The 15308-nt window shown below is 40.3% G+C and overlaps 2 protein-coding genes across 2 annotated transcripts in view; one reads left to right on the top strand and one right to left on the bottom strand.

Annotated features, from left to right (window-relative positions):
- Positions 1 to 9928, top strand: part of RPRD1A (regulation of nuclear pre-mRNA domain containing 1A) — an 85474-nt gene extending 75546 nt beyond the window's left edge. Inside the window, exons 8-9 of the transcript XR_011482766.1 lie at positions 934 to 970; positions 9252 to 9928. The gene's annotated coding sequence lies outside the window, so the exon portion shown is untranslated. The remainder of the gene's footprint in view (positions 1 to 933; positions 971 to 9251) is intronic.
- Positions 1404 to 13997, bottom strand: C22H18orf21 (chromosome 22 C18orf21 homolog). The gene is made up of 6 exons (XM_020901164.2): positions 13751 to 13997; positions 13646 to 13668; positions 10397 to 10596; positions 8902 to 9098; positions 6661 to 7039; positions 1404 to 6007 (listed from the first exon to the last, which is right to left on the bottom strand). Exons 1-5 carry the CDS (start codon positions 13825 to 13827, stop codon positions 6886 to 6888), a joined length of 651 nt encoding a protein of 216 aa, XP_020756823.2. The 5' UTR covers positions 13828 to 13997; the 3' UTR covers positions 1404 to 6007; positions 6661 to 6885.
- Positions 13998 to 15308: the final 1311 nt, after the last annotated feature.

Genomic DNA, 15308 nt, shown 5'->3' with positions numbered 1-15308 from the left:
GTTTATGTAAGAATATGTTGATTCCACACATGTTGCTACAATTTCTGTCCTTGAGAAAAGTAAAAGATGCTTTGGAATTACTCCAGAGAGGCTTGTGTGTATAAATCTTGTATTTGCAACTGTGGATAGAGCCATTACAGAAAGACCCAGCTGAGGCCACAAGGACCTCTTGTACATAACTTTGGAGTCCGAACCACTTGGATTTCCTGCACTTCATGAAATGAATGCATACATCAGACTTCCCTTAAGCATAGATCAGACTTCCCTTAACCTCCATTACCTACATGCCACCTCAAGATAGCAGTCACCAAAGTAAGTCTGTCACTTGTTAAAAAACCACATTGCTTTGCTGAACTTAGACTGAAGATATATTAGACAAGTGATGATACTGTTAAAGAAAAAAATAATTATCTGACACTTCTTAAAAGGGAAAGGAAGACTTTATTCAGGACCTTTGTTACAGGTATCAAAATTATTGCAATAGGGGAGAAAGTTGGGGCTCAACTCTATGCCAAAGGCAGCTGGGATTTATGGCCAGGGAGCAGAAAATGAGAGGTCAGTGGGTGGAAAATTACTAAAATCAGATTGGGGGGGTGGGGTGGAATCCTTGCTAAACTGACTCAGCAGGATTTTCACTAGAACTGGACTAGGCAGGCCAAATACAAAGCCCAAGGATGAAGCCTAGTCACAGAGGGGCTCAGAGAAGTTGTTTAGACAAGAGGGTCTTTGTCGATATAATTAAAACAAAAACTATTTGCCTACATCCATCATTAGTGAGAAATGTTCAAAGGGCAACCACCATAGTGCAATGTTTGATCTTGTTAGTCATCTAGCCATTTTATTGTTGGTGTTCATATTAAAATTTTTTTGATCAACTATGATATAATAGCACAAATTGCTTGAGCATGTTTAATATTCCATCCACTCTTCTAGGTACCATCTCATGGAGTCCTTACTGCACCTTTATGAGGTAAGTAGTATTATCCTCATTTTACCAATAATGAAACAGACTCAGAGAAATTAAGAATTTGCCAAAGATCACAGTCAGTGAAGGACACAGGCTGGTTCTGTAGGGCAAGACCACAGAGACGACAGTCTTCACCAGCAGACTGCTTGTTTGTAAGGGCACACAAGCAGGGGCTTCCCTTGTGGCTCGGTGGGGGTGGGTCTGCTGGCCAGTGTGGGGCATCTGAATACAGTGTAGAGAATCTGGCCTGCCAAGCAGGAGATGCAGGTTCGATCCCTAGGTCAGGAAGATCCCCTGGAGAAGGAAACGGCAACTTACTCTAGTATTCTTGCCTGGGAGACCCCATGGATAGAGGAGCCTGGCGGGCTACAGTCCATGGGATTGCAAGAGAGTTGGACATGACTTAGCGACTAAATAACAACAATCTACACTGTAATCTTAAGAAAAAATTTTTATTGAAATATACTTGATATACAATATTGTGTTTCAGATGTTAAACATAGTTATTCAGTATTTTTGCAGATACACTCCATTATAGGTTATTACAAGATTCATGGGTATAATTCCCTGTGATATCCTATTCTTTATTTTATATATAGTAAGTTGTGTCTTAATCCCATACCCCTTATTTGTCCTTTTCCCCTTTCCTCTCCCCTTTGGTGACCACAAGTTTATTTTCTATAAGTCTGTTTGTTTTACATTCATTTATATTTTTTTAGATTTTGCATATGTGATACCATACATTATTTGTCTCTGACATTTCATGAAGCATAATATTCTCTAGGTCCATACACATTGCTGCAAATAACAGTGCATGTGTACGTGCTAAGTACGTACAGTCTGACTCTGTGACCCTATGGAGTACAGCCTGGCAGGCTCCTTTGTCCATGGGATTCTCCAGGCAAGAATATTGGAGTGGGTTGCCATGCTTTCCTCCAAGCAATCTTTTCGTTCTTTTTTAGAACTAATATTCCATCATATGTATCTGTATATGTATGTATTAATATATGTATGTAGATATGTATATACACATATGTATATGTATGTATCTTATTAATCCAGTCATCTCTTAAGGGGCATTTGGGTTGCTTTCATGTCTTGGCTATTGTAAATAGTGCTGTAGTGAACACTGGGGAGCATGCATCTTTTTGAATTAGTGTTTTCAGTTTTTCCAGATAGATACCCAGGAGTGGCATTCCTGGATCATATAGTAGTTCTGTTTCTAGTTTTTTTAGGAACCTACATGTCCTTTTCTATACTAGCTGCACCAATTTACATTGCTGCCAACATACACTGTAATATTTTTAGGTAATGTTTATGTTCATTTTTTAAGTAACAGCTTTGATGAGATAATTACACATTATAATCACTCTTTTAAAGTATAGAATTCGGGAGGGGGGATCGGGATGGGGAACACATGTAAATCCATGGCTGATTCATGTCAATGTATGGCAAAAACCACTACAATATTGTAAAGTAATTAGCCTCCAACTAATAAAAATAAATAAAAATAAATAAAGTGTAAAATTCAGTGGGTTTTAGTATATTCGGTGGTTTTTAAAGTTACCCAATAATTACTACTAACTCCAGAATATTTAGGGGGCTTCCCTGATAGATCCATTGGTAAAGAATCTGCCTGCAATGCAGGAGACCCTGGTTAGATTCCCCGAGTCGTGAAGAGCTCCTGAAGAAGGGATAGGCCACCCATTCCATCCAGTATTCCTGAGCTTCCCTCGTGGCTCAGCTGGTAAAGAATCCCCCTGCAATGTGGGAGAGCTGGGTTAGATCCCTGGGTTGGAAAGATCCCCTGGAGAAGGGACTACCCACTCCAGTACCCTGGCCTGGAGAATTCCATAGACTGTATAGTCCATGGGGTTACAGGGTCGGACATGACTTTTTTCACTTTGTTTTTAAAAATTAAAAATTTTTTTTTTATTGAAGGATAATTGCTTTACAGAATTTTGTTCTCTGTCAAACCTCAACGTGAATCAGCCATAGGTATACATATATCTCCTCCCTTTTGAACCTCCCTCTCATCTCCCTCCCCACCCCATCCCTCTAGATTGATACAGAGCCCCTGTTTTGTTTCCTGAGCCACACAGCAAATTCCTGTTGACTCTTTTACATAGGGTCATGTAAGTTTCCATGTTACTCTTTCCATATATCTCACCCTCTCCTCCCCTCTCCCCAGGTGCAACTTTCACTTACTTTCCAGAATATCTGCATCACTGTGAAAAATGATCCTGTTCTCATTTATCAGTCCATTCCCCATTCCCCCGCCCTCCCCCTCAGCAACCATTAATCTATTCCTCGGTATATTTTCCTATTCTAAGCATTCCATGTGAATCAAATGATACAATATGTGGCCTTTTGTATCTGGCTTCTTTCAGTTAACAAGTTTCAAGTTTCTTCCACATTATAGTATGCATTAGTAATTCATTATTGAACACATGATAGACATTTGAGTTTTCACTTTGGGGCTATTATAAATAATGCTGCTATGAATATTCATATACAAGATTTTGTATAAACATGTTTTCAGTCCTCTTGGGTATATATACCTAGCAGTAGGATTGTGGGTCATACGATAACTCTTTAAACTTTGAGGAACCGCCAAACTCTTCCGAAGTAGTTACACAATTTTACAGTCCTGGGGGCAATGCGTGAGAGTTCCCATTTCATCACATTCTCACCAACACTTGCACTGTTTTTGTGATTTTTAGCTATCCCAGTGGGTATGAAATGGCATCTCATTGTTTTGATTTGCATTTCCATAATGACTGTTAGGTGTAAGATGTTGAAGATCTTTTCATGTGCTCATTGGAGCCATTTATTTTCTTTGTTGAATTGTGTGCTAGATCCTTTGTCGTTTTTGTTGCTGTTGTTAGTTTCAAGAGTTCTCTGTGGATACAGGCCTCTTAACAGATAAATGCGACTTACAAATACTAATATTTTCTTGATTCAGTGGGTTCTCTCTTCACTTTTTAAAAAAATTATTTTTGGCTGTGCTGGGCCCTGGCTGCTGCATGTGGCTTTTCTCTTGCTGTGGTCAGCATGGGCTACTCTTTGTTGCAGAGCGCAGGCTCTAGCCAAGTGGGCTTCTGTAATTGGAGCAGTCGGGCTCAGAAGTTGTGCTTTGCAGGCTTAGTTGCTGTGTGGCATGTGGAATCTTCCCAGACCAGGGATTGAACCCCTGTCCCCTGCATTGGCAGGCAGATTTTTACCCACTGTATCACTCAGGAAGTTGTCTTTTCACTTTCTTGATGGTGTTCCCATTTGATGCACTCAAGTTTTTACTTGTGATCAAGTCCAGTTTATCTGTATATATATTTGCCTGTGTTTTTAGTGTCACTTAAGAAACCACTGCTTATGAAGATTTAGAGGTTTGTTTTCTTCTACCAATTTCTGTCCACCCTATAAAGATGCCCAGACTCTTCTACCAAACAAAGAACCCATGGTCGTGATTTGCAACTAACCTAATGTGAACCACTCCCCACATAAGAATTCCTATTTTTACTATTTCTTACCTACTTTTCAGTCATGTGACTGTAAAGGACCTACTGTGGAAAATGTAAGTGAAGGAATTTAAGTGTAGTAACTTAGGAATATTTGCAGAGCTTGTGCTATGTGCTGGAGGAGTGAGCTCCTCAAGGTCTGCAAAAAGTTTATAGGCAGGGACACGATGAGAAACAGTAACTACAGGGTCACTAGCTCTGTGATCACAGAGGGGCCCCTCATAATGCAGTGGGGTGGGGTTGGACTGGAGGAGGGCAGACTCAAACTGTGCAGAGTCCAAGGCTGGCAAGAAAGTATGTTCTGAGAACTACAGAGAGCTCACTGTAAGTGTGTGACCAGGGAGAAGGGTAAGGGAACAGGAAAGCAAGAAGGGTTGAAGAGAAGCAGCTGTTCCAGTGAGAAGTTAGCCAGAAAGGTAAACTCTTCTCTCATGACCAAAATACTGCACTGGATGCTGTGGACACAAAAGGCCCCGCTTCTGTAGCTTGTGGTTCAAGTCCACAACGATGAGCGTTGCCATCCCTCCTTGATGCTGGCACTAGTTCATGTAATTTCACTTCATGTAACTACAAAGCCAACTTTTTGATAACCTTGACTTTTCAGTTTGCCAAGCTCTAATGGAGGAAAAGTATTTTTACTTGTTTCCTTTCTCTATTTATTTGAGGAAACAATGATTTATAACATTATGAAGTTTCAGGTGTACCGTATTCTATTTCTATATGTTTGTCACAGTTTGGTTTTATTAGTTTCTCATATTCCACTTGAGTGAAGTCATACGGTATTTGTCTTTCTCCGTTGGACTTATTTCACTTAGCATAATACCTTCCATACCCATCCATATTATTGCAAATGGCAAGATTTTATCTTTTTTTTTTAGTGGAGTAGTATTCCACTGTATATATGTAACATCTTTTTAAATCTTCACTTAGGCTGTTTCCATATCTTGGCTATTATAAATAATGCCACGATGAACATGGGGGTACAGATAACTTTTCAAATTTGTGTCTTTGTATTCTCTGGATAAATAGCAAGGAGGGGGATAACTGGATCTTATGATAGCTCTATTCTTAATTTTTGAAGAAATCTGTCTTCCAACATCTACACCAATTAATATTTCTACTAACAGTGTATGTACAAGGGTTTCCTTTTCTCCACATCCTTGCCAATACTTTGTTGGCTTTTTTGATCCTGGCTGTTCTGACAGGTGTGAAGTGATATTTCATTGTGATTTTGATTTACATTTCCCTAATTAGTGATGTTGAACATCTTTTCATGTGTCTGTTGGTTATTTGTATATCTACTTTGGAAACATGTCTATCAGCTTCTCTGTGCATTTTTTAACAGGTTGTTTGTATTGTTGTTGAGTTATATGAGTTTATCAACTTTATCAGCTATATTATTTGCAGATATCTTCTCCCATTTGGTAGGTTTTCAGTTTATTGGTTTCCTTTGCTGTAGAGGCTTTTTAGTTTGATGTAATCCCATTTATTTTTGGTTTGGTTTCCCTTGCCTGAGGAGACATATCTAGAAAGATAATGCAATGATGATGTTAGGAGCATACTGCCTATGATTTCTTCTGGGAGTTTTATAGTTTCAGGTCTTAACATTCAAGTCTTTAATTCACTATGAGTTAATTTTACTTTTTATGTATGGTGTGAGATAGTGATAGTTTCATTTTTTTCCATGTGGCTCTTCAGTTTTCCTAGTACCATTTACTGAAGAGACTGTCCTTTCTTCACTGTATATTCTTAAGAAATTTAAGTTTTAAACTTTTAAGTAGCAAAGAGGCTTGGAAACAGATTATAAAGTAAGTTACTTAAAGAGCTTTTAAACCCAGGTTGAATATAATCCTAGCCTATCATTTAAAAAAAGCATATCTATGTTCCAGGAAATACTTAAGATAGCTAAACTGTTACTGTGTTATGTTCCAATGTAAATTTTAGACCTAAAAGTAGGTATTCACCAGAGCAAATGAAATGCCATTTACAGTGAAATATTATAGTTTACACTTTTTTAGAATTAACAGTAAGGCCACAGACACCTAGAAAGGAGTAAGTAGACCTCTTATAAAGGTCTCAATTTCCTTATGAAAGAAAATGACATAAATAATGAAAACTTAAGGGAGGAGAAAATCATAATATAACCACTCAATGTCCATATTTATGTTTACTACCTACCTTTCATATATTTTTGATCCTCGCAATCACCCTGTGAAGCAGGCAGGGTTCAGTTTTTCATTCCAATTAGGTATTTTCTCCATAAACACTGAAGAATGCCAAGAAAAGTTTGCTCTTGGACCTGAGTTTCCATTTATTTTAAGAATAAATAAGTTTTTAAAAAAGCAGTTTTTCTAACTTTAGTTTCAGAAATTGCAATAAACATTTATTTTCATAGTCCATCCTTTACAAAGAAGATAAGAAATTTCTAAAGTCCATCTTTGGATTTTTTTTGGATTCACTTTGACTAAGCAACATTTTTAGTTGAGAGAAGTGTTTCTTTGTTTTGCTCACATTCTTTGAGGAACAAATGGGTGTTGACTGTCCAGATGTAGGTGTTCTGAAAAGAAACATAAAGCCACACTTAGATATACAGACAACAGTTCTTCCTACTAAGCCTAGATACCTACTACTATAATAATTTTCTACTCTTCTGTAATAATTATGGACACACATGAGCAGTAGCTGTACCCAGCAAAGTCATTCCCACTTTGTTAAAAAAAAAAAAAAAAAAATCTCCTCACTACAGGCTAATGGCAACATTTACAAGGTATAATGGGTACGTCTAGAAGCTTCTTTCACACCTGAAAGACAAAGTTAAAGGCAAAGTCTCATTAGGACTGAGTTCCTTGTAAGACTGACATCAAAATGCATGACAATTCTAAGCAAGGACTGCAAAAACATTTTTTTAGTTCATAGCTCAAGACCATTTCCTTTCTCAAAAGTGAAGAATCTCAACCTACGCATACAGGTACCATTCTGTTGTATTTTCACCCTTACACAAAGTGAGCTCTAGAGGGCAGATGTTTTGTATGGCTAACTATATATTCCAGTGCTTTTTAATAGAACCAAGCACAGAGGGTGCTCTCTATAAATATCCACTGAATAAATGATTCCCCATCTGGTATGTGTGTATTTATGCCTCCTTCCACTTCATTCTCTCCAACTGTGTTTAAACCCCAAACAATATTTGGGGTTTGTCAATCTCATCTCTTTTCTGACTCCCCAACCATGATAAACATGATATAACTTTATCTTTCCTGCATATACTTAACAAGCAGTCTTGTTTAAATGCAAGTGAATTATTTTAAATATTCCAAATTTTCTTTTATCTGCATGTATCCTATAAGTAGAAACTTTCACGATGAATTCCTATCATATCAAACACCAAAATAATCAGGAATATAGAGAAAACTGGACTTGAAATTTTAAATGTCAAATCCTCATATAAAAACCTCAATTTTAATAAGCAGAAATAATCCAATCCTTGCTGAGTTTGTTATTTAATTTCAAGAAGCTACCAAACTCTTCTGTAACAAAAATGTTTAAACATTCCTTTCACAGTTTCTTTGGAGTTAAATTTATTGGTCAGCATAATGAATAAAGTATTGAGGATTACTGAAAATAAAACATGTGCCCAGTCACATAGTTAACTTCACATCATTTCACAAATCCCTATTCTGTTGAGTTTCTGATAGGGGAAACCACAAAGAATAAAGGTTTAGAGCAGGAAAGTCAACCCTGACTGGTTGTTTTGCTGGCACAAAGGATGAATTAAGGCAAGTGATAGGCAGACAGATGGTGCCAGGTAGTCGGGGCTGGAAACCCATGCCAATATATTTCTTTCATATGCACAGAGTGAGGTACCAAAGGCTTCTAATTAGAACTGTGTTTTTCTAATCAGAACTGTGTTTTTTAATAAATATTGGACTAGAAGGGTTTGAAACTAGAAGCAGGAAGACTCAGGAATTATTGTAGTAATCCTGGCAAAGGATGAATAATGATCTGGACAGCAGCAGCACGGAGAAAAAGGAGAGGACAGTTGCAAACACCTTGGAGGCGGGTTGGATAGAAACTGGTGACTAACTGGGCCAGGACAGAGGGAGCAGGACTGTCAACTACACTGACCATTTCAGGTCAGAATGTCTAGAAGGGCATGTTCATTTATAGATTAAGGAAACTTAGGATGGGCAGGTTTGAGTGGTTACCTGTGGGGACATGTAGGGGTGGGAAGGGGACATATTTAAGAGGCAGTTGGGAATGAGCCCAGGGAGAGGCTGGATGTAGAGGAACACACCTGGAGGTCAGTGCAGTGATGACTTCCTCAACTCTATGGCAGTTTCAGGGAGTGTTTATTAAACAGAGAAATGAAAACTCGGGGGTTAACAATAGCCATTTACATAGCGTAATGGATTAAGATACCTGAAAATCAATGCTGGGCTCTTGCCTTTGGAACCAGACATGTGATTTAGGTTTGCAGAACTTGGAGTCTTTCTCTCTGGGGTCTTCAGGTTGAGTTTACTCGTAGGAGTGGTAGGATTGCTCTTCAGTGCTGACAGAAAGCTTCTGCTTTTTCCATAATGTTTAACTGTTCTGTTGCACGTTTTACAAGTAATCAACTGCCACAAAAAGAAGAAATAGTGAGTCTTATTTCTCCTTATAATTTAATCCAATAAACTGTATACTCATTAAATTCTTATATGTAAGACACCCTTTAATATCTGGGCATTTATATCTTTACAACATTTTATAACTTTTTTTTTTTTTTGCAGAAAAATTCCAAGCCTTTTCCCAATAAAATATGGCAAAAGATCACTGAAAATAACTGACTCCTTCAGACCCTTAGTGAATCTATATATAAATACAAGTCTAAAGTAATTTATAAAACCAGGCATATGAATTCTCACCCTACTTCACTTCATTAGGAATAGAGGTTGACTTTCTTTTCAGGATTCATTGTTCAAGACATGGTCCATTTTGCAGCTAAATGCTCTTCTACATCTGACTCACAAGGCACCAGATTCGGCCCAGGCCTCAACAAAATTAATACAAACTAGTTTATGAGAAGTACTCTGATGTTCATGAGCAGGTAAAAATGCATTCACAGAGGTTTAAGTTGCTTTATGAAAATGCACTTACCTGTCCAATAACAGTAGACTCCTAAATATGGCAGTTCCAATCCAAGTTGTTACTGACTCTAGTCTTGAGCCAGACCTAAGCTGTCATAGTGTCCACCGTGCCCAGCACAGTGCCTAGGTAATAACCAGGCACTTTAATAGTTGATAAATGTTAACACAGAACATGCAGATAAAGTCTATCTAGTACTGGTCTCTACATAGTAAACCATAAGTAATTTAATTAGGTTGTTTTATTCCACTTTACATTTCCAATATATAGCACTGTTTGGCACAAGGTAAAATTTCAATAAACGTTTGATGAATGAACATAAGACACACTTACCTTTGTTGGACATAAACTTAAATACATACTCTGACACAGAGGGGGGTGACTGAAGAAATGACACTGGTACTTAATGCTCTTTCCTTGTGTATACCTAATACATTTTACTGTGTCTGAAGAAAAGGACCATTAGCTGAAAATATTTAGTGGTAACTGCAGTTCAGATGATGTCACACTGGTGAGCTCAAGAAATCCTCAAATTTGTGAAAATAATTGTGCTCAACAATAAAATCTGGGCATTGAGAGTTCATGATTTTTGGCTTTAGGTAACACTGAGAAACAAAACTAAGCTGTATCTTGATGAAACAGTAATCACTAGAAAAAAATCTTATGTATATATTTTGACAATCTAAATATACTACTACAAACCTCTGAGTTATATCAGGCTAATTCTTAACCTTATCGTAAGTGAAAGAAAAGTCTAGTTTACTTATACAGAATGGAATTGAAATCTTACCAGCACACTTTTGGAGTCTTTGTACTTTTTCAGAATTTTTGCTTCTTTAAAACTGAGTGTATAATTTCTTGCTTCTCGATTAAGAAGTTTCTGTATTTTGGGTGTCAGTTTGGGCTTGGGTTTGAGGCGCACTCGAGATTTATCCTGAACAAGCAACTGGAAACAGTATGGACACGTTCCTTCAAAAGTGCTTTTATCATCTAAAATTACACAAGTGAAACCCGTAAGTCAGCAAATCAGAGTATTCTGTTACCACAGACTATCAATATTATAGATGCAAAAGAGTATATTATTTAATATGAGCAAATACAAATTTTCCTTAAGCAAAACTCAAAATGAGAATCTACAAAGATAAATTGGCAATAATTTATTTTACAAAACACTATAGTTCTATCGAGTCATTCTTTTTAGCAACAGATAGGTTAACTCCCCACCCTTTTTCACATCATGCGAAATGCCAGGCTGGATAAAGCACAAGCTGGAATTAAGATTGCCAGGAGAAATATCAATAACCTCAGTTATGCAGATGACACCACCTTTATGGCAGAAAGCAAACAAGCACTAAAGAGTCTCTTGATGAAAGAAGAGAGTGAAAAAGGTGGCTTAAAACTCAACATTCAGAAAACTAAGATCATGGCATCCGGTCCCATCACACTTCATGGTAAATAGATGGGAAAACAGTGACAGACTTTATTTTTTGAGGCTCCAAAATCACTGCAGATGGTGACTGCAGCCATGAAATGAAAAGATGCTTGCTCCTTGGAAGAAAATCTGACCAACCTAGACAGCATATTAAAAAGCAGACATTACTTTGCCGACAAAGGTCCATCTAGTCAAAGCTCTGGTTTTCCAGTAGTCATGTATGGATGTGAGAGTCGGACTATAAAGAAAGCTGAGCGCCGAAGAATTGACACTTTTGAACTGCAGTGTTGGGGAAGACTCTTGAGAGTCCCTTGGACTGCAACGAGATTAAACCAGTCAATCGAAAAGGAAATCAATCATGAATATTCACTGGAAAGACTGAAGCTGAATCTCCAATACTTTGGCCACCTGATGCGAAGAACTGACTCATTGGAAAAGACCATGATGCTGGGAAAGACTGAAGGCAGGAGAAGAAGGGGACAACAGAAGATGAGATGATTGGATGGCATCACTGACTCGATGGACATCAGTTTGAGTTAGTTCCAGGAGTTGGTGATGACCAGGGAAGCCTGGCATGCTGCAGTCCACTGGGTTGCAAAGAGTCAGACACAACTGAGCAACTGAACTGAGTCACTCTTTGCTATGCTGTTCATTACTGCTACCAAGTAAAAAAAGGCTGTAAGTCTCACAAATTTTAAAAACACATTTATCATGAAATAACAACATTGTGACTTTTCTTTTTTAAACAATCAGCACAGTTTTGTGGTTGTGAGCTGGGCATTGTCTGCAGTACAAGGTAACAGGACAACAGACTTGCCCCAGGCCCTTTATGCAATCAAGAAAGCATTCACTGACCATCTGCCATGCTAGGCTGGAGACATAAATATGGAAGTAAAGGACTTGCTATCTTTATAGAATTCATTTCTTGGGGAGCCCTAGGGAAATGAAGGTAAGACTGGTAAGAATTGTTACAGAATATGATTAAAATGCCCTGAAAATTATTCAACTCTATATAGACTAGCTAGAAACATATCAAAGAGGCTTGACAAAGGTCATTGTAGATGACAATAAACTTACTTATATTTGAAAAAGCCATCTATTATTGGTAAAGAGCTTTTGGGTACAAGTACAGTGAAAAAGCAAGCATGGTTATTTAGGGAAAGGTGAAGTGTGAAGGTGATGTTGCTGAATAGGAAGGTGGGCACACCATTCTGTATAAATACTTAAGGCTAAGTCCTGTGTTAAGTGCTAGGAATAGCACTATTGAAAAGCTAAGGACCATGCTTGTAACTTAGCTCTGAAAAATGTAGAATTCATTCACACTGAGAATCTGTTACGGGCGAAGCACTGGTTGTAGGAGATACCAAGGTGAACAGAGCACAATTCATGGAGATAGACAATGAACACAATGCCAAATGTTAAGTGCTGGGGAGAAAAAAAAAAGACTGGAAAGAATGTAGATTGCTGATGGAGCTGCTATTATCTTAAATAGGGAAGCCAGGGAAGGCTTCGTGGGGTGACATTTTCAGAAGGACATGAGGAAGGAATCCAAGCAGGTATGTGAGGTAAGACTTCCAGGTACTGGAAGGGCAGTTGCAAAGGCCATGACACAACAGGAGGCCTGGCAGTGGTTGAAGTTCAGTGAAAATAAAAGGGAGAGCAGCTCAAAGAGGTAATGCAGACCTATGACATAGGTCTATCTGTGGACTCTTAAAGATCTTCACTTTTACTGAGGTAGACAGTCATTTCAGAGTTTGTAGCAGGGAACTGACATGAATCTAACTTAGTTTCTGTTAGGCTCACACTGACTGCTGGATTGAGCCTGGACTGTAGAGATGCATGGGAGCCGCTGGCAATAATCCAGGAGAGAAACTGATGGCTTGGACAGGATGGTAAGAGGGATGTGGAAAGAGGTGGCTAGATGTTGGATACATTCTAAAGCCAACAGGATTTACTGGCATATTGTCCTGGGGAGGAAGGCTGCTAGTGAGACAAGAGTGGCTCCTAGGTTTTGGGGCTGAATGAATCTTAAGGATGGGGTTACTGGTTACTAAAATGGGAAGAACTAGGGAAGGGGGATTGTCGTGTTGGGGGATAAAGCTCGAGTTAAGTCATCTGGATGAGTCTAGGATTCAGGAGAGTAGTCTGAACTGGAAAATAAGTTTGGGAGTCCTCAGTATGAAGAATTTAAAACCCATAAGACCGCATGAAAAACTGTCATCAAGGAATTGGGTGTAGGTAGAAAAGACGTTCATAGGGCTGAGTCTTGGGACACTCAATCATTTGGGGGGTGGGGAAGTTAGGAGGCGCCAATAAAGCAAATCAAGAAGTACTGGCTAAAGAGGCAGGAGTTGAACTCGGTGATGATCTGGAAGCCAAGTGAAGAAACTATTTGGAGTAGACTGATCAATTGTATCAAATGCCAATAAGTCAGGCAAGGTAAGGCATTCTTTTTTTTTTTTTTTTTAAGGAACTGAGAAGCCTCTGGAGGGGGTTTATAATGGCTGTGGGTCGATCAGATTTCTCTAGATCATCTGGTTCCTTGTGCGGAAGGGAGGGAGCGGGGCCACTAGAGCCCGACCCACAACCAACGGGCGTCCTCCTTACCGTGTGACGAGCTGTAGGCCCAGCTGCAAAAGAGACAGACATTCGTAAGGGACGGGACACACCCGCCTGCCGCTCGCCTCCCTCTCCCCTTCCCTTCTCTCTTACAGGAGGTAGCGGGCTTGGCCCGGGCAGCTATCTTGTAGTTTCCATGCCGCGGCCTCAAGGTAGTGCTTCTGTCTCATCCCCGCAGGTAGCCCACGCCGCAGAGACCCGGTAGCAAAAAGGAGGCTCCGGAAGCCGGCTTCCTAAAGCGGCGAACTTTGACATCCGGGTCCGACGTCCTCCGAATCCGACCGTCCTCCGAATCCGACCGTCCTCCGAATCCGACCGTCCTCCGGAGCCAGGCACCCTCGGCTGAAGGGTTCCGGTCCCTCCGCGTCCGGGCGGACGTCCGGGGGCCGACCCTTCCGCCGCCGTTGGCCCCGCCCCTGGGTCCCGCCTGGCCCCCGCGGGCTGGGAGTCAAGTGGAAGTATTCATCGCTCAGTCGCGTCCAGTCTTTGCGACACTACGGACGGTAGCCCACCGGGCTCCTCTGTCCACACAGTGGATTGCCATTCCCTTCTCCAAGGGGTCTTCCCGACACAGGGATCGAACCTGGATCCCCTGAATTGTAGGCAGATTTTTCAGTCTGGGGAGCCACATCACATGGGAGCCTGAGCGGAGCAGCTTGACTGGGCTGGGTTGGCAGCATCGGGAGCCGAGAGTGCGCCCGCCTCCAGCACCGTCGCTTCTAGACATGGGAGCCCGGGTCCTGACCTGGGCCGCGGCGGGGGAAGCGAGGCTTCGGGTCTCCAGTCCAGCCTGCTCTTAGCAGGAGCACTAACGAGCTTATCTTTATTATTATTATTTTCTGTTTTTAATTGAAGTGAAATTCACCTAACTCGTTAGCCATTTTAAGGTGACCAGCTCCATTGCAATGTTCCACAAACACCATTGTTACTAGTTTGGAAACATTTGTGTCAGCGTAGGGGAAACCTCATAGGCCACTAGGAGTTACTCCCCGTTGTCCCCTCCCTCCCGGCCCCTGGCAACCGCTGATAACGCTTTTTAAAATTTGTTTTATTTTTCGCTGTGCTGGGTCTTCATTGCTTCATACGCTTTTCTCTAGTTGCAGGGAGTGGGGAAGTGGAAGGTGCTACTCTCTAGTTCCCATGCGCTTGCTTCTCATCGAGGTGACTTCTCTTGTTGCCAAGTATGGGCTCTAGGTTCTGCCCGCTTCCGTAGGTGAGGCAGGTGAGCTCAGTAATTGTGATGCTGGGGCTTGGTTGCTTCACAGCATGTGGGATTTTTCCGCTCCAGGGATGGAACCCATGTCTCCTTCATGAGCAGGCAGATTCTTTAACACTGAGCCACCAACCTCAAGTAAATGGAATCATACGTGGGATCTTTCTGGTGAGGCTTCTTCCATTTAGTATAGTGTTTTTGAGATTCATACACTTTTTATTATATATCAGAACTTCATTCCTTTTTATAGCTGCGTAGTGTATATATGTTGTCACCAAGTTGTGTTCGACTCTTTGCGACCCCATGGACTGCAGCACACCAGGGCTCCCTGTCCTTCACCATCTCCCAGTTTGCCCAAGTCCATGTCCATTGAGTCCTTGTTACCATCCAACCATCTCATCCTCTCGCATCCCCTTCTCCTCCTACCTTCAGTCTTTC

Source organism: Odocoileus virginianus, chromosome 22, assembly GCF_023699985.2.
Source record: "Odocoileus virginianus isolate 20LAN1187 ecotype Illinois chromosome 22, Ovbor_1.2, whole genome shotgun sequence".
NCBI lineage: Eukaryota > Metazoa > Chordata > Mammalia > Artiodactyla > Cervidae > Odocoileus > Odocoileus virginianus.
This window is presented reverse-complemented; position numbering and strand designations above follow the sequence as displayed.